Source organism: Neocloeon triangulifer, unplaced genomic scaffold (genome assembly GCF_031216515.1).
Source record: "Neocloeon triangulifer isolate White Clay Creek 2 clone unplaced genomic scaffold, ASM3121651v1 ptg000004l, whole genome shotgun sequence".
Classification (NCBI taxonomy): domain Eukaryota; kingdom Metazoa; phylum Arthropoda; class Insecta; order Ephemeroptera; family Baetidae; genus Neocloeon; species Neocloeon triangulifer.
Window position 1 is genome coordinate 3,650,755 of NW_026775547.1, and position 19,177 is coordinate 3,669,931.

General features: G+C 35.4%; 1 protein-coding gene across 1 annotated transcript in view; it reads left to right on the forward strand.

The window, feature by feature from the left end:
• The window catches only part of LOC132193300 (protein dachsous), a 145,680-nt gene that overhangs the window by 95,499 nt on the left and 31,004 nt on the right, over positions 1 to 19,177 (forward strand). The window contains exons 4-7 of the mRNA XM_059613879.1: positions 1,758 to 2,237; positions 12,788 to 12,963; positions 14,284 to 14,819; positions 15,770 to 16,062. Coding sequence (XP_059469862.1) covers positions 1,758 to 2,237; positions 12,788 to 12,963; positions 14,284 to 14,819; positions 15,770 to 16,062 — 1,485 coding nt within the window. The remainder of the gene's footprint in view (positions 1 to 1,757; positions 2,238 to 12,787; positions 12,964 to 14,283; positions 14,820 to 15,769; positions 16,063 to 19,177) is intronic.

Below are 19,177 nucleotides of genomic sequence, written 5' to 3' on the forward strand. Positions count from 1 at the left end.
ATTGTTTCCCTCTTTTTTGAGTTTTCAATTTTCTGAGTTATGAAAAAGTAAATTTTTTATTTATTATCAAATAAAAATAAATCCCAAAATTTTTCATCATTCATTTCCCTGCTGAAGCTTGTCAAAAATTTTGTTAATATTTGAATTCAAAATAAATACAAATTACATCAAATTATTTAAATTTGTGTCTAAATGAAGGTTTAAATCTCTTCAAAAATTGCTCCTGCTCTTTCCTGACAAGCGAATTTCTGGTTAACAACGGCGCCCTGCAATATTGAAGTGCAGGGCTCATTAAGGAACTTTGCGTCTGTGTTTTCGAGAGGCAACAACGTTGCTCGAGTGAAAGAGAGAAAAATCTCGCGAGATAAAACACAACATTATTCATCCATTTACACACACGAGAGACGTCTTTATATATTTTTATCGTCCGAGCTTTCGGAGAGGAGCAACTTAAAAAGTTACCGTGTTTTTAATACCAACTGAGTTCACACCGTCCGCGAAGAGGTGTTATTTGTCTTGGGACTTTTATATAATTTTAATGGCGTTCGTTCTGTCGGCCAACCCTTTTCCTTTTGAGCGCGACCGCCGCGAGACACTTTGACATATTGTTCGCGCTCACCGAGTTTATAACCCTTCGGCGCCGGCCACAATTGATGAATAAATCATCGCGTTCTCCGTCCGGCCCGCTTTTTTCTATTGCGCTAGGTCTTCACCGGAATTTGAGGCAGATTAGCTCACATTAGAGGCTGTTAAAATTAATGGACCTGACGGCTTGTTTTTTAAATGTTCTTGGGCAACGCAGTGTTCCCATTTGAAATCTCGGTGAGACGACGCGGAATAATAAACATACGATAAATAAAGTTGACACTTTCACTGGGCTGATTGGGCAAGTTCGGAATTCTTTTAAGTTTCAAAATGTATGTATCACAATTACATATAGTAGAAATAAGGTATTGGAAACATCATTTGAAAATCATTTTTAATTTTAACACCAATTGTAACATTCAAATATTTTATAGTTTGCTTTTATTTATATTATTTTTTTTATTGGTAATATATCACTTATTTTCATATTTTCAAGCAATTGTGTTTTTATTTTAAAGATCAGAGACGACATGATGATTCAAACAGAACAATTTTTATATTTATTATTTAATTGTTCCACCATCATTGAGAATGAATTAAAACCTAGTGGAACTTTTTTTGTCTTAATGTCTGAGTTTTCATGTGTCAATGATAAATGCACTGATTGTGAGATAATGGTATAGAAACAAATATCAACTTTCGAAATGGAAAATGGAAATGTAATTTTTGACGTGCCTCCATGGTATGGCCACAAACAGATAAATATTTTATTCAAAAATTTGATTAGAGAAACTTTACAATCGAAATTTGCTGAAAAATTTAACATTTTTGAAAAAGACTTTTGACCAAAAATCCAGAAATTTGACTTTAAAAATCACATGAAAAAGTTTTTTTTTAAATATTCTAGTTGAGAAACTGCTGTTTTTTCTTCATTCAGATCTTTGTTGGATTTTATTGCACCTGATTTTTTTTGTATCAATTATAAAAATTGCATTTTATCAAAATTCATCTGATCCATCTCTCTGGAATGGTAAATTATTGTTATTTCGTAGCTTAAATTTACTTCTATCGTATTTCAAAGTGTTTCAACGCAAGCATTTTATTTTTATAATAAACTTTGTTTTTAGGGATATAATTATTTATTTTAAAATATTTTATCTATTCGTTTTCAGGTGGCCTCAGTACAACGGCCATGGTGAAAATCCAGTTGACGGACGTGAACGACAACCGCCCCACCTTCTACCCCCGCGAGTACAACGTCAGCCTGCGCGAAGACAGGGGTGCCAGCAGCGCCCCCGTCGTCGTCGTGGCCGCCACCGACCTTGACTCTGGTCGCTTCGGAACCGTCCACTACGAACTGGTGTCTGCGGAACCTCCGGATGACGACGGCCTCTTCAGGGTGGACCGCAAGTCAGGTGCGATTTTCGTCACGCGACCTTTGAGCAGGGCGGCGCCCAGGCACCACCTGAACGTTTCCGCCAGCGACGGTGCCGGAATCAAGTCTGCAGTGGACGCCGAGGTATTCCTCAGCGTCATCGCACCTGGACAACAACCACCTGTGTTCGAAAAGCCCAGGTACAGCCTGAACATCAGGGAAGACGCAAGCAGGAGCACCGTCGTCGGATCCGTCAGGGCCACCAGCAGCGACCCTGGTGAGTAAAAATTGACATTTCTAATCCTTCATTTCGTCCCTATAAAAAATTAGGAAAAAATAAATGATTTTCCAGTTTTTTAAATGTAAGCCGTACAAACTTAAAAAAAGATTTGGCCATGATTATTATAGATTTTTCAGAAGTTACATCAAATTGTAATTTAATAATTTAAATTAAAAATTGATTACATTCTTTTGATATTATATTTCTTTGGTTAAAATCTAATTCATATCCAAGGGCAAGAAGAGAAAGCGTCTTTCTTTAGATTTTCAAAATTATAAAACAATTTAAATCAATTAAAGTTTTTAATTTGAGGATTATATTTAAGTATTAAAATGAAGAAAGAAAATTATTTGAAATATATAATTATAAGTGAGTTTAAATTCTGTCTATATTTTAAAAACCAAACTTCATTTTACCATTTTTACGATAAAATAAGTTGTATTCGGTATTTTATTAAGCTAATGAGGAGAAATTAACTCTCTGCAGACGAATTTACTTGAATAGTTTTAATTTTTCTACCAGAAATCTTAATTCTCTCAAAATAGAACGAATTAAAAAATCATCCTAAATAATTTTTATTTTTAAACATGAAAAATCAAGACTAACCGTTAAGTATTAATGACGGAACTTTTCCCCTCTATCTAAATTTTTCGCTAATCACCAAAGTAGTGCTCAACTTTTGGCACTTCTCACGGCAACATCTGTGCCGGCCGAAAATAGCTCCTCAATAGATCGATGCGTGTGTGTTTCGAGGTGAAAATTTATGACTCAGCTCATTAAATCGTGGGGTCAGCGACGTTAGGAGAGAGAAAATTGATTGACTCGATGCAAATTGAATCGGCGGCAACCGCGAAAACGGCCCCAAATTCCAATCAGCGCGGCGGCGAGTCCCTCATTATCAGCAGCGGCCATCTCTGGCCGGCCGAGCAGTTATTATTTTTAATGACAGAAAATTATTGGTTGGCAGCGCGTTGTTTGGGAGCAGGGAAGCATGCCAAATTAAGCCGCGAGAGTAAAAACAATGCGCGCGCGGACAAATACTTGTAATTACAGTCGTCGATTCGTGCGATTGTGTGCGACGGTGGACCGTGGAATTATTTTCGTCTGCAGACCAACTTCTGTGGGAGAAAAGAGGAGCAGCATGGATAATAAGAGCAAGATTAAAATGCGCTCTAAACAAATTATTTTCCATTTGTGAATCATAAGAATGAGTAGCAAAAAAAAAAAACTCCACTCATCCAAAAGCTACAAAAATATGATTCGAAAAGATTTTAACATATAATTTAATATTATGTCAAATGATAATTTTGTTTCATAAATTTCATTATATTTTAATCTATATTTAAACTAATATGTTATTTTTAATATTTATTTTTGCAAAAAATGTTTGTAAAACCAAGCAAAGCTCATTAACTCGTGTATTAAACTCATATTTTATTTTTTAAGGGATGATTTAGGTGAATGTATACTTATAAATATACTTATTGGCAGGTAAAAATATTTAAAACCACAATTAGTAATGATTAATGTAACCCTCTTTAGTTATTTATGACATTCATGCTATTATTGCTAATTACTAAATTATTAAATAATCTGATTTATGAAAATAAGTTGTGCCCATCTGAGTCTATGGTTGGGAAATGGAAACATTAACAGTAAGTCTAATAAATATTTTAAAGTGTCTGACAATAAAAGAGGAATAAACAGTAAATATAATAATCAATGAAATGAACCATAATTTTGGATTTATCTATTGACCTATTTCAATGTTACCATTTAACCTATTACAATGTTTCCTTTTGAAAATGCAATTGTAACTTTTGTAAAATGATGTAAAAATTGATTGCAATGTATGATATTGCATTGCATTTTACTATTACAGCAAAAAAAAAGAAGTTTGTTTTTATAGTAAAAAATAACTGCAAATTGAACATTTTAAGTAAATTTTCCTTCAAAACATGGGATTTCCTTTGAAACATTTTTGAAATTTCAACAAAATTTGTATCTTAAAGCTAGAAAATTTCATGTTTTTTATGTCTACTCTTTCCGTCTTTGGTCATAAAAGAGTGGGCGCAGTTCATCTGACAAGATGATAAAACGATTGCCTCTTATTTTCTAGACTCCCTCTAACGCGCGGTGGTGGAAATGCGATTCTTCTCAGGTTTCCCGCTAATCGGCGACGTGATCGGGCACATTGTCGTAATGAGACAATAATTGATAATAACTCTGTGCACGATATACACACACAAATAAATAAATAAACAAACAAACAATCAGGCGAGTGATGAGAAATTGTGCTTAATGCGATAATATTGTGTGTGTGCGGTTATCGCGGCTGCGTGAATGCAAAGTACGAAAGAAGCAACCGTGATGTATTGTAAAGCGAGTGCACTTGCTGCGCAAAATAAGCTGCACAATGAGACGCCAGCATGCATATGCAGCGCGACAATCTCGAGGAATCTTTCTTTTTCTCTCTCTTCGTCGCGCCGGCCGCATGCATAATAATAACAAATGCACTCTCCTCTTTATAAATATTTTCAGTCGCCATAAATTATTTCGCTTCTTGCAACACCGGTGTGTGTGTCTTGTCCTCTTTATCTCGCGGCGGACTTCTTCTCTTTCTGGCTTCTGCTGCAGCTTTATATTTATTTATTTATTTGCATTTTTAACCTTTGCCGCCAAGAGCCACTCCGAGAGAGCTGCTCTTATTTTTTTTTTTTTATGTAATTTTATTTATTTCGTGTCTCTCTCGAGAGAAGGAAAGAAAGCCTGCGCTGATTGCAAGAAGCCGTGCGTTTTGCATAACTTGTAAACAAGAAGGGGCATGATAAATTATACGCGGAATTTTCTGGAAACGGCCAAAGAATGCGAGAAGTGTTTCCAGAAGTGATTTATTTCGCTTAATTATTCATGTAACATTGGTTGAAATTTAATTAATTAATTCACGACTATTTCCTTAAATTTATTTTAAAAACAAACACGCGTGCAAACAGGTTGTATTGGAGAGTATTTAATTGGAAAATAAATTCTTGATTTTATATTCATCTAAATTGATCATAATTTTTATTATTTATTAATATACATTGATATAGACTTTTCGTAATAGAAAAAAAAGGAAAATTATTTTGGGCAGAAAACTGAAGTTGCCTATAAAAAATTTGAACCCTGAAACATCACATCTCAGTCAAAATTCAGAAATATTGCCAATTTTACGCTCTTTCTTAATCAAAATATATAAATAAAAAATGTTTCGTGAAGTTACTTCAAGTGAATTGTTTATCAAATTTTGTAATTAATTACACAGCAAAAAGGTTAATTTAGAAATGCTATTAAATATTATTTGTGTTATTTGAAGTTTGAATTTAATGTCAAAATGTCAAATTTTATTCTTTCAATTGTTTCTGTTTTAAAATATATCATGTTTTGGCTGCAGCTGTGCCAAAATTAATGGATAGATAAATTTTTCTGTCCCTAAAAAACATAAAACATTCAATTATATTTTTAATACTGACGTTTATTTTCAACATATTTTGTCTAAAAATTCGGCCGTAATTGAGAAAAATGATATTGCTCAATATATTTACAAAAGTATTTGATATTTGAAAAATTCATGGCCCGACCTTTCTTCCTCTTGTTCTTAACCCTTCAATTATGCAAATATCCGCGGCATTCGGATCCATTTAAATAAAGAGTAGCTTTACAGTTGGCTCGGCAGAATCTTTCAGCAATAATTAAATTTCGTGCCCATTTAAGTGCAAACTGCAGCGGCAGAAAAGAATGGACCATACCCGGTCGGTCAGAGGTATATAAATTTCAGGCCGCCGCAATTTGAATAAGGAGCAGTCGCGGCGGAGTAACGGGATACGTCAATTATTATTTCAGTAATGAGACACAGTAGCGGGCATTATTATCGAATTAAGGAATCATCATACGAATAAATATACAAAAGCTTAAACTCGCGTCACTGGAATAAAGAAAAAGAAGGCGCGCGCAGATATCATCATCATTCCGTTGGGCGGATTTTCGCGAATATCTTTTATTTTCGCTTCGCACGGCAGCAGAGAAATGTAACTCGGCGCGACCCGCTATTTGCGAGAGCTATAAATTGCTGTTATGTGTGTTTGGTTTATTCAAAGGAGCAGATAAAACGAATATATAAATTCGAGTGAGAGAGAGGCTACACCACCGAATACAATGCTCTTTCTTTTATTTTTATTTGTTCTCCGGCTCGAACTGACCCTCCGTATCTCTCTCTCGTGTTTCGCGTCCGACTGGAATTCGCAGCCGTGAACCCAGATGACTTTTCACTCGGCGCAGACTTTATTGATCTGTTTTAATTAGTGGCTCATTTGTATGTGCAGGATCGCGTTTGCGTGGAATTTCGCGGGGAAACGCCTTTCGAAATAATATATATCGCCGGTAAAGTTTTGGAATGTCTGCAGAGATTTGCATGAGCGATGTGGGCTTGATGTCTTTCATATTCAAATCACTGCAAAAATTGAATCTTGCCAAGAGCAATGCGCAAACCTGAGCTGGTTTTTTAAATAAAAATTTGCTTGCCAGTATAATAAAGTATGAGAATATCTGAATATTTTGGTAAAATGTGCAGATATCTGAAAGAAAATCAAACAAAACATTTTCCTCAAAATTTTTACAAAAACTCAAAAAGATGTATTAACAAATAACAAAAACTTAATTTCAACTGTTCCACCATTTTTGTTGCGTTTCAAATGGAAATGAAAGGAACTTTATATCAACTAGTTTGTTTCGTCTCTTTGAATATTCATAATAATGCGTTGAAGGATAAAAAATGTTCACAAAAAATATAAAAAAAATGCCACTTATTGAAATTACCTCATTTTCTTCCTCCTAGAAATATAAAAATTCAAAATTAGCAAAATGTAAATTTCCAGAACAGCGGTCTTTGTCTCTGATCGTAATTTTGATCCCGGAAATGAATTCAGTAAGTTTTGTTCAATAAAAGTGACTTTTTTTATCCCACAAAGAGAACGAACGAACTCAATTCAAATCCAACTCGGTTTAGGGCCAATTAAAATTTTTATCCTTTCAATAAATTACTCTATCGAAACTTTTCCATTCCGAGCCCATTAACCTCTTTAACTTTTCTCAATACGGTTAGAAAATCCGTCCCTGGAGCTGAATTTATTTCAAAGCACACATTGCGATCACAATGCTAATTGCTAATTAACCGGCAGCAGAGAAAGCTTTGTTTTAACTTCTCATTACACGGCGGCGGCCACCTACGGTGAGTGTAAATACATACCCTATCCTATTCTCTAATTGCAGCAGAGACGAGATTCGCTGCTCTCCGCAGTGAACGACACCCTGAATGAATCGGAAAAATAAATCAAACGAGTCGCGCAATTGGCCGCGCGATTGGTATCGCCCTGATCGCAAAAGAAAAGGTTCTCGGGGCGAGTAATGAGAAAACTGGTTCGGAATAATATTATTATTCGTTATATTGCAATCGGCCGAGTGCATCGCGCGCGCGGCGCGTTTGTGTGTGGATGGATGCACTCCGTGCCCTGCTTCCAACGCACTCAATCTTTATCACCATCTTTTATCACTGTCGTCGTTAAATAAATTGCCCGTCCCGCGAAAATGGCCGCCACGATTCGCATAATTCGTAATTTATTGCCGCATTATTCAATTTGCGCGACGATGATCGCTGATGCGCTTTGTTACACAGATGATTTGTGTGTTTGAGCAATCCCGCCGTTCATGTCTCTCTGCCTATTGTGTAAATATTGATTGCCGGCAGCGACTAATGCTGGATGACTGAGTGTCCCATCGCTGCCCAAGCTCATTAGAGATCTTGTTGATCACAAATGGGTGCAGAGTGTGCACGACAATATTTCACAACTTGCATCAGTTAAATAATGCAGACCAACTAAGTTTTTATTAAATTGATATTAAAAAGCCAATGAATTTTAATCGGTAAAACCAATACAAATTGAAAGGTTTTTATTTAAGTCATCATACTATTGTAATTTATGCACTTGAAAAAACATTCATGTTTATATCCAGTAAAATTTAACATTTAACGTTTAATATTTGCAGTAACTTAATAATAAAATGATTATTAAATAAATAAACTCCTTTAGATACATGTTTATTTTTTTAATGAATAGAGGCAATTAAAGTGTTATTATATATTATAAATTTATTAACAATTATTTAAATTTTTTTATTTAGAACGTGCCAAAATGTTTATTTCTTTTTCAAAGTTAAGTATTCAGGATAAGTAAATAATACCAATTTGTTTATTTTATTTATACCCCCAATTGTGCAACACTGGTGAATTATCGAAAAAATATTAGTATACAATGTAAAAATACTCTAGGTGCTATGAGTCGTGATGATTGTTGAGAAAATACAAATAATAATTAAATAAATTTCATGAAAAAACGATTGATTAATCTTAATCTGAATTTGAATTTGAAAGAAAATATTTTTCTTAGGAATTTAATCAAATCATTATTAATTCATTTGAAGGGCATCCATAAACTTATGTACTACTTGTATAGTCTTGTGTACATATTTTCATTCAAAGAGCCTCTTAATTTATTTTATTCGCGAAAAAAGATTATATCAATTATTGAATTACTTTAAAAACTTCCAAACTTTTTGTTAAATTTTGGGCTTATGTCTAAAACAGTTTTCACTCTTGAAGTTGTGGGGACAAATATCAATGATGAAATATAACTTTTGTTAATTTGTTTGAAAGCTCTTCCAACACGAGTTTTCTTCTTGACTTGGAGTGTTTTAGCAAAATGTTTGCTGGAGGCGGCACCGTTTCTTGTCCACAAACGTTCCTCTTCTCAAATATCTTATAATTTAAAACTGTCTTCCTGGTGCTCCTGAATATTTGGACAAAAAAAATTTATTCTACGCTGATGTAATTAAATTAAATTTGATTTATTTTTCATTATATTGATCCACTATAAATTATCATTAATTTTGACACTAGGTTAATTTTTAATTTTTTAATTTAAAACCACGTGTTTGATAATCAAGTTGGTTTCTTCTAACGCGGGGCAATCGTATTTATAGGATCAACTGTAAATCCTTGAAACCTTTACTGCATTCCTTCATTGATCCGTCAGGTTCGATTCACAGAATCGAAATTACACCGACGGAGCTGCTGTAATCGTTCGCACATTCACGTGCATTAGCCGCGGCCACTCTGCCTCTGATGCCTGTTATTTATTGCGGAGCACGTCGAGATTTGTGTTCAAAGGATGCGATAGTGCACTGCTCTTTCTTTCTCTCTCTCTCTCTCAGTAATTAAATTTATAAAGCTCGCCACCTTCGTTCGCAATATAGACAGACGCCTGCAAATGCATGTAATGTATATAAACAAGTATATACAGTTAAAATTTTCAAACACAATCGTATAATCCTTGGAGCTGAAATTAATCGAAAGCAATGCCATTAATTTTCCACTGAGCCGACTGCAGAAATTAATTCCCTTTTACGGCGACGACGATGATGCTCGAGAAAAGTGAGGATTTCTCCGATAATTAAACCTGCAGCCTGCCTGCGTCCATCGCACAATTACGCCGTTCTCGGAAAACCAGCTTTGATCGCGGGCATTATCATTTTGCTATCATCTGTGAAACAATTTATTGTTTGCCTTGACGACTTGCTGGGCGGTGCATTTGGAGCACTGCCCCGTTGAAAAGTTTGATTTACATTCGGGCAGAGAGAGAGAGAGAAAGGATTGAGGGCTAAAAATAAGTTTTATAGCCTTTGCTAGTGGGAAATTATTCTAATGCAATTCAAAAATAAAATAAAGAAATCATTTATTTTATTTTTTCAACTTTGGGGGGGAAAATATCATTTTCAAACGAACAAAATGCAAACATTTTTTGACGCAGCTAAATAAAAATTAAAACTACAAATCTGTGTTCGCATAGAAATATTTAGCAGAAAAAATCGTACAAAGAGATATGTAAAATTTACTAACAGTAAATAATATAATATAATTATTCCATAATATTAAAACTTTTATTTAGATATTAAAATGTGCTTATTTTATTAAAAATTTTAAGCAGTTCCTTTTTTTAAATTAATTAATTTCATTGTTAATTAAACATAATATATTTTATTACATTAATCATTTATTTCAATCATTTATCGTGTCAAATTAGATTTTAAAAGACTTAAAAAATAAATAACTTGTGATTACCTCCTTGTAAATATACTTAATTAGAATGGGAAATCCAAATTCTTTTGGCTATACCTGAAGTCAGTGCTTATACTTAAAATTTGTGACTTAATGGAAAATAGGCATTGTCAAAAAAAATGATTATGTCTTATTTTTAATTATTTAAAAATAAATTAAATAACCAGGTTTCTGACAAACTGCTGAGCTGACAAGGACAATTGTTAAGAAAATACTGTTAACATTTCATGAATTATTTTTTTTGCTCTAAACATTCAAATTCAATGCCTTAAAATGCATTTTTCTTTTTTAGAAATCGTAGAAAACTTGAATTATTTCTATATATTAAAAAAATTATGACAATTGAACTTTTAACTTCAACGGTGTTGAATTTAAGAGAAAAGAAATCACGACAATGACGACGTTGATTTGTCCTCTGAAATTTCAATACCTCTGTGCACTGGAACATGCATAAGTACACAATGGACGGCTGCCGGAGCGGACGTCACGCCGCAGTATTTCACGCCGGATGATAACTTTATGTCTCGAGAGATGCTCTTTCTCTCTCAGCAAGCGCACACACACAATGTCCGTTTAAATAAATTAAACGGCTTAAACGCAAACGGCTCAATATACACACACTGCGGCATTCTCCGGAGCGAACAGAAAAACATCGATTAAAACGAGAAGAAAAGAAAATAATAAAATTTTTTCGCCGACGCGTGCGTGTTTCTGCATTTCTTTCTGGTTGAACAAGGCTGCATTGTTGTGTAATCGTCTAACAATATCATATTGGCGCAACAATCAAACGGAACACGGCTCGGAAAAAGGAGAGCATGATCTTGTCGGACGTTTTAACACGAGGAATTTCCACGTGTATGTACACATGCGAAAATTGTGAGCTGCGAGGAGTCGTGCATTGGCTGCGGCTGCATTGTGGGGGAAAATTAAAAGCGGGCACGATGTTATATTGCAGGTTAAAGTACACTCGCGATGGTAATTAATAACAAGAAGGAGACGTTAGCCAATCGCTTCACAGATCAGAGCCGGCCTGCCATGCGAGCGAGAGCGCGACGTGCACACTCTTTTGCGCTCCGAGCAGCCGGAATTTTATTAAGATGGCTGATTTTGCTGCCAAATGCCAGCGAGTAACGAAACAATCGCGGCTAATTACCCTTCGGCGTGCAATTTTTTATGCTCGAGGTCAGCCTCCAGACGGCCAACATACCTATGCAGAGATGTTTTTAATTTCGGTGCTCACCTGAAGGAGTAAATCAGATATTAAAGGGAAAGGCCCGCTAATTATTTTTATTCTTGGAACCCGAAGAAATCAAAATTTCACGGTTGATGAGGTCGAAGCAGAAAATTCGCACCCCCTGAGAGATTCACCTGAGGCACAACTGTTCCCGCCAAAAGCATTTTAAAACTTTTCTCAATGTCTTAAATCATAGTAAGATTATTTAGTCAAATTTACGATGGAAAAATTTCATTAACTCTTCGTGACTGATAAATTATTCATTCATTAATGAGATAAAATTTCTTTCAAATATTTGAAATTCAAGCCCATTTGGAGAGAAAAAATTTAACAAATTCTTCGTTTAAAGCAAATTGATTTCCTAGAAAAATGTATTTTAAATATTTCATTTATTTTTCTGATAAATTTCTATGAAGTATTGGAGAGAAAAGATTGGAAAATATTGAGCAAAAACTTTTTGATGATTATAATTAGGAATTAAAATTAATTTGCTATTTTTGCTATTCATCATCCATAAGAGCGTTTTTAGAAATGTGTTAAAATATAAATAATGAGTTTCTTTTTTGTTCTGATTCAGATTTTGGATTTGTATTAAACCGTACCAAAATTATATTCCTTGAAAGGCGCATCAACAAATTATAACTGTGATGAATTCTCCATTGAAAAATTTTATTTGCTTTCTTTAGACAAAAAAAAATAAAATAAAAAAAAAACAAGTTTTTGCAATGATTTGATTAAAGTTGCAATTTTTTTATAATTTTGAAGTGCCTTTTGCTTTTAATTTCCTTTATCTCTGGCCAAATCAAATTTCGCGCTGCATTTTCCCAGACACGAGGAGGCGAAAAATAATCGAGGCAAGCTTGATCCGTCGTCCGATAAGGACCGATTCATTTTTGCTCTGACCGCTCGCTCGCTCGCTTTCTTTCTTTCTTTCATTACGCGCGGCCCCGGCGCGGTCGACGTCCTCCGCGTGTCTATTAATTAACTGCTCCTCATAACAAGAGGAATTGTTGTGGCCGCAACTTGGTGCTCCGTATGGTGCCAACATGGCGGCCGCTCTTCTTCAGCTCTTCTCTCACCGCCGCTTCTAATTACTTGTTGCAGGCTCGGGCGTTGTGCGCTACTCCATCTACTCGGGTGACCCCAACGGCTACTTCAGCATCGACCCCTTGTCCGGCACCATCCGCACCTCGGCCGCCCTCGACCACGAGTCGCACCCTTCGGTGCTGCTCAACGTCCAGGCCATGAGCGGAGACCCGCCGTCCTATGGACACAGCCAGGTAAGACAATCTTGCTTATCATTAAATTAAATTTATTTTTTCAAGAAATTAGTTTTCAAATAAATAGTTCTTTTATTATTTTTTTTTCACTTTTTCTTACTTTGAAAGTATTTTTTTAACAATGTGTTTATTTTGGAACTGAATCAGAACTGAATAATTAAAAACAAAAATTACTGGTAGTGTATAAGTATTTTAGAAGATTTTTTTGCAAAATTTCATTTACCTATATTAATTTAAGACTAAAAAGAAATTTTTTTTTTTCACTTTAATAAAATCTACAGCTAGTTATTGTTACTAAAATGTTATCAATATTTTTTATAATTTAGGGTTAAAAAATTTAAAGAATGAAGCACTATTTATTATTATTATTATTAAAAATTTTCTCCACACCCCTTCATTGACAGTAATATAGTAATAATGTGTAAATGTAAGTACTTGAATGTGCATTAATTATGAAAAATTTCAATTGTGGATACGTATAAAAAAATCTATAATGAATAATTTTAAGTGCACATTTTAAAGAATTATGCAACAAAAAATGTAGTATTAAAACAAGAATAAAAGCTGAAAATCTTAGCAATCTGCTGGAAACAATTGCTAGCAATTACTTCAATTTTCTCACATTTTATTAATCATAATCAAGTAAGCAGTATGAATCAAGTCAAATCAAGTGTTTTTTATTGACTTTAAACAAAATATTCAACTGATGTTAAAAATGTTCTATTAAATATTTAGTATGGTTGTTAAATTTTTAAATTTGAAAGCATTTTTGGCTCGTTTTTTTTGTCGTGAACCCTCAGTAGTAAGTTCAACTGTGCTAGAAGCAAGTTGAATTTATTTGAATACTTGTATATACATACATATTTGAGATTATATTCTAGCTTTCATAAAATTTAATGGAAATATCTTAATTTTTAGATTTAATTATAATTTATAGCTAACAATTTTTTGCTGTCACTAAATAATACATTTTAATAACCATGAACGTTGACCTTCTAGATAAATTTTACAATAATATTTCTAATTTCCAAGATCTGCACAAAATTTATTGAATAAGAAAGTAAATTTTTTTTTATTGCATTGATTTGCTACTCCAAACATATTTTTTGAAGGGTTTTAAATGTTGATAAAAAAAAATTATATAAACAAATAATAAATTTATCATTACAATTACACAAATAAGGAATAAATTGATAAATACGATAAAAAAAATATTTTTAAATTTTCTAATTTGTTTAATAATATTCTATGTTATTATAAAATTGACTTAATTTATGATTGCCATGCTTTGCTAAAAAACTACCCTTTTCTTTTCGACAGGTGAACATCGCGATCCAAGACGTGAACGACAACGCTCCCGAGTTTGACTCGCCATCGGTGCGCATTTCCGTTCCGGAGAACGTGGACCTGGGCACTGCGATTTACGCGGCGCACGCTCGAGACCCGGACTCGGGCGAGAACGGCGAGGTGCGCTACTCGCTGCCGGTGAACCCAGGCGGCGTGTTTCGCGTGGACGCCAAGGGCGGGCAGCTGACCCTGGCGAAGGCGCTCGACTTTGAGATGTCGCAGCGGTTCACGCTGGTGGTGCAGGCGTCGGACCGCGGCGCCGAACGCCAGATGAGCGCCAACCTGAGCGTGCTGGTGGAGGTGCAGGACGCCAACGACAATCCGCCCACGTTCGAGCGGCCCGAGTACACGGTGCGCGTCCCCGAGTCGCTGCCCGCCAACTCGCAGGTCGTGCAGGTCGCGGCCAGCGATAAGGACACGGGCAACAACGCCAGACTCACCTACCGCCTGCTGGGCGGCGCCGACGCGCACTTTGGCATCTTCCCCAACAGCGGTGCCGTCTATCTCAGGTAAATGCGCCGTTTCTCGGAATGGCCGAAACTTTTTGCTCGTTATTTGGTATTGTGTGTGTGTGTGTGTGTGACGTGTCGCCGCATCCGCCGGAGGGCGAATTTCGGTTTTTTTTCGGTGATTTGCTGCTCACGCGAGGCGCACCTCGGAAAAAAGCCGATTCGCCGAACTCGCGCTTTTTGCCGCTCGATAATGATTAGCGCGGCCAAAGCAAATAATAATCGAAATGACCGCGAGAAACTGAAAAACAGAGGACGTTCCTAATGGGTGGTGTGCTTATGCAACCTGCGGGACAGACCTTTGACGTGCAGGTTGCATAACGTCATTGTTTTAAAAAAGAAAATACATAGAAAGCAGAGCTCCTAGTTTGGTTTAATTTTAATTATAATTTTTTTTCAACCAATGTTATAAATTTTAAATCCAAGTATATTTTGTTTAAACTCTTTTCTTGTGGTGATTAAATATCATGTTCCTAAAACAGCAATACGTCATTTTTTGAAGAAAAGATATGTAAAAATGAAATGTTTTTAGCTTTTTGAGAATTATCTCGCGTCTCGGAACGTAATTCCACGTAAAAGGCGATAAGGCCGATAAGTCAAAAGTACTAATTTAAGTTTTTGGCTATTCATTTTGCTATCATATTTGGGAAGTAAAATAAAATTAATAAGAATAAATTTGATTGTTTTCAAAATTTATGTTGAAACTTACTTTCAAAGAAGTTAATTAAAAATAAAAAATCAGTTATTCAAATTTTGCTATTAAAGTTTTTACTGCACTTTTCTCAAAAGTTTAATTAAGTAATTTCCTTACGTACAATTGATCATTTTTTTAAATTTTTTTTTTTAAATAAATTTTTATGCTCAAAACTTGCAAACTTTTATTCAAAATACATATTCTTTATTAAAATCGTTTATTCAGTAACATTAACTTAAATTCATCTCCTCTTCAGGGAACCGCTGGACAGAGAAACGCAGGACAGGTACTTGCTGAAGGTGTTGGCCACCGACAACGGCTCGCCAGCGGGCACAGCCACCGCCAGCATTGTTGTTGTGGTGCTCGACTCGAATGACAACGCACCCGAATTCGCCAAAGAGTCCTACCACTTTGTGGTCAGGGAGAATTTGGAAGCGGGAACTTCTGTGGGCACCATTTCGGCGACGGACAAGGACTTGGACAACAACGCTTCCCTCCGCTACAGCCTCATCCCGGCCAACAACAGCTTCCAGATCAACCCCGTCACTGGTAAGTACCTTTTTATTTTAATTTTTTCTATTGTATTTTCATGGAAAATGTGCCCGCTTCCAAAATTGATCGATAGAAAATTAGAAAGAATTAACATTTAGGGAGAAACATGAATTAAATAAATTCTACAGAATATGAGACAAAATGATGCAGAGTTGACTAAATTTTAAATAATTTGTTATTTAGAATGAGAAAATTTTGGAAAAGCTACTTAACCCTTGACTAGGAAGGCTATATTGAAACGTCGCGAGTGCGAAGGCGGGGTACCGGGAGGACCCCAAAATACAAAAAGCGTTGTAACAAACGTAATTTTTGGGATAAAAAGCTGAAATTTTGACGGGTTGTTGCTTAATTCACCACTCTAAAGTGAAAGTGTCAAAATTTCACCCCTTATTATTTTCAACCCCTAATGCACCCCTTTTGTTCCAAACTGTTATTTTTGGCACATTTAATTGTATATTATGAAGATTTCCGAAATATCAAGACTGTCCCTAATCATCCCTTATATAATTCAATTACTGACCAATTATTTTCACCCCCTAAAAACCCCCTAATTGTCTTACAGGGGTAGTTTTTTTCAATAATAACTCATTTTATATGTTTTTTCCTCACAAATGTGAATAAGAATGACAAAAATTCTTGTTGGTAAGGTACTTTCACCCCCTTCACCCCTCTTCCAACCCCCTGCGTGGTGTATATCATGTTTAGCAGCTATAATTTTTAGCCCAGGCTTCAAAATTGTATATTTTCCAAAAAAGGGGTGGTTTGGGGGATGAAAAAATTAGGGGATGAAATTTGACTATTTTTATCACTAGAGGGATGATTGAAGAACATCCCCTCCAAATTTCAAATCTCTATCTCAAAAACTGTGGAAGTTACAGTTGTTTTTGTTTTCCGTCGACTGGGGTACTCGGAGTACCTCGCCTTTGCACTAGCGCCTAAACAATGCCTAAATTTTCAAAAATCCCTTCCTAAAAACTCAACTGTTGGTCAAAATAAATATTTTCCTTGGTTAATATGATCAGATTCCCTTAAAAATCAAATTCAATTTTTTTCATTTTTTTCATTGCATGTTTTCCTATTTAAAAATGCACAAAACATGCTTTGGGGTACCCGGAGGACCCCGCCTTCGCACTCAAGGGTTAATGTTAAATTTCTGATTTCGAAAGGAAATTTTGTATTTTTCATTTTTATAAAAATGGAAAATATGTAATTTTAAATTTTTTACGTCTTTGTTAATTCCAGTTGCTTTTTAACTCTCCTTTTTTGGAGCTCATCAATTACAAAAATGTTCCATTTCACCTGATACAGTATCATTCATTAGCTTCTGACGTTTTCTGTCAAATATTTTGTCTCTCGCGACGCGCACCTTTGAATAATCGACTCGTCACGTCGTCTTTTCTTTCTTGCGCAACTCGCTCGGCAGTTCATAATTTCGGTCCGAAACTTTATTATTGAATTATTACTCGTATCAAAGAGCAGCGCAGCCCTCGAGAGTGGCATCGTTAAATTTTACGACACCCGCTCGCAGCCTATAATCTGCAGCTCAAATTAATAACCGCATTTGTTTCTCGCCACCTGAAAAATCAATCTAGTTCCTAGCAAAGTCTTGCGCAACACACGCGATTCATAACTCACCTGTTGAGATTTTTTATTCTCGTTCAAGACAATCGGATTCAAGTAAAAAAACGCACGATTTCTTCTCCTGCTGACCCACAGATGTCGGAAACCAGATTGCATGCCGAAAATCACAATTTAAATATTCATGAGTTGAAAAATATTGGGACGGGTCTTTGATGGAGAACGCACGTGGGGCTCTGGGAATTCTCGGGCCAGGTCTAATATTTATCGAGGATAAATATACGCGCCGCCGCAGCCGTGTTTGCTTAATTTACCGTCCATTAAGTCTGCGCTCTTGTTGACTCGAATTTCCGAAGCTGCGAGGATGTTTTTCTTAGGCCGGTCTGTCAACAGCCAGGCCACGGTGTTGTTCTTTCCATGCCCGTCTTTTGTGCTCGCCGACCGATTTTCAGGAATTTTCATAAATTCCAAACCATGTTTCCACGCTATGATGAATTAACTGTTACAAGTTTAGATTAATTTATGGTCATAATCAATAGCAAAACATCGTCAGTTCAAAAGTCATTTCCCATTAAAAATTAAAATAATTCAATTTTAACTCTGGATTTTCGCAAATCGCGACTTCAAGTAATTTTTAAAAGAAGCTAAGATTTTTTTTTGTCTTTTTTATTAATGTAAAACTCTTGCATACCTTTGCATTTAAATGTTAAAAAAAGCTATAACAGGGATTTCATTTAAAAATATAATAATAATAAAAAATGTAAAACTTAATTTAATAAATTAATATTAAATTTTATGCTACAAAATCTAAAATATATTAATAAAAACATGTTAAGAAATTAAAATTTAATGTTACCAGATAAAAGTTCTTTTCTTGTTGTGTGTAGGCAACACGCACGTCGAAGGGGACGGTCGATTTGCCTATTAAGGAGGCACTCGTGCTTAATTAAAGCGTGCTGCTGCTTTCAATTATACACAATGCGCTATTAAGGCGGTGGATTTTTAATAAAACCGACCGACCGACCGTCCGGCCGATCTCGCGGCGGCGGGTCAAGGTTTAGCGACGACCTAAACGACGCGAGCGTGTTCTCTGCGACTGTAATCACGAGATTATTTAATGTAGCATTGTTCGCAGCGCTGGAATAATAATGTTGCGCGGGGTGTTTGCGAAAAAAGCCGGCCGGCGTCCGCTTGCTTATGTATTATTTGCGCACGGCGCTTGTTAAAAAGACAGAAAAACGCGCCAGTGATCTAGTGCGGCTAAAAGCTGAAAATAATGTTCTCTGATGAAATTTACTAACAAGAAAACGAGAATTAATCGGACAATTGCGTCCACTCGCAATTACTTCCTCCGACAATCATGTTCAAATCCTTGACAACCACTGAATTTTATTTGTTTTTCAATTCTAGAAAAAAATACACAACGTTTACATTCTTTATAGTTCTTCAAGTTCTGAGCTCTTCAAAAGAGCTTTTTAATTTAATATTTTTTTATACTTTCAATTTAGCACAGCTTTGGTTTAGCCTAATTCTT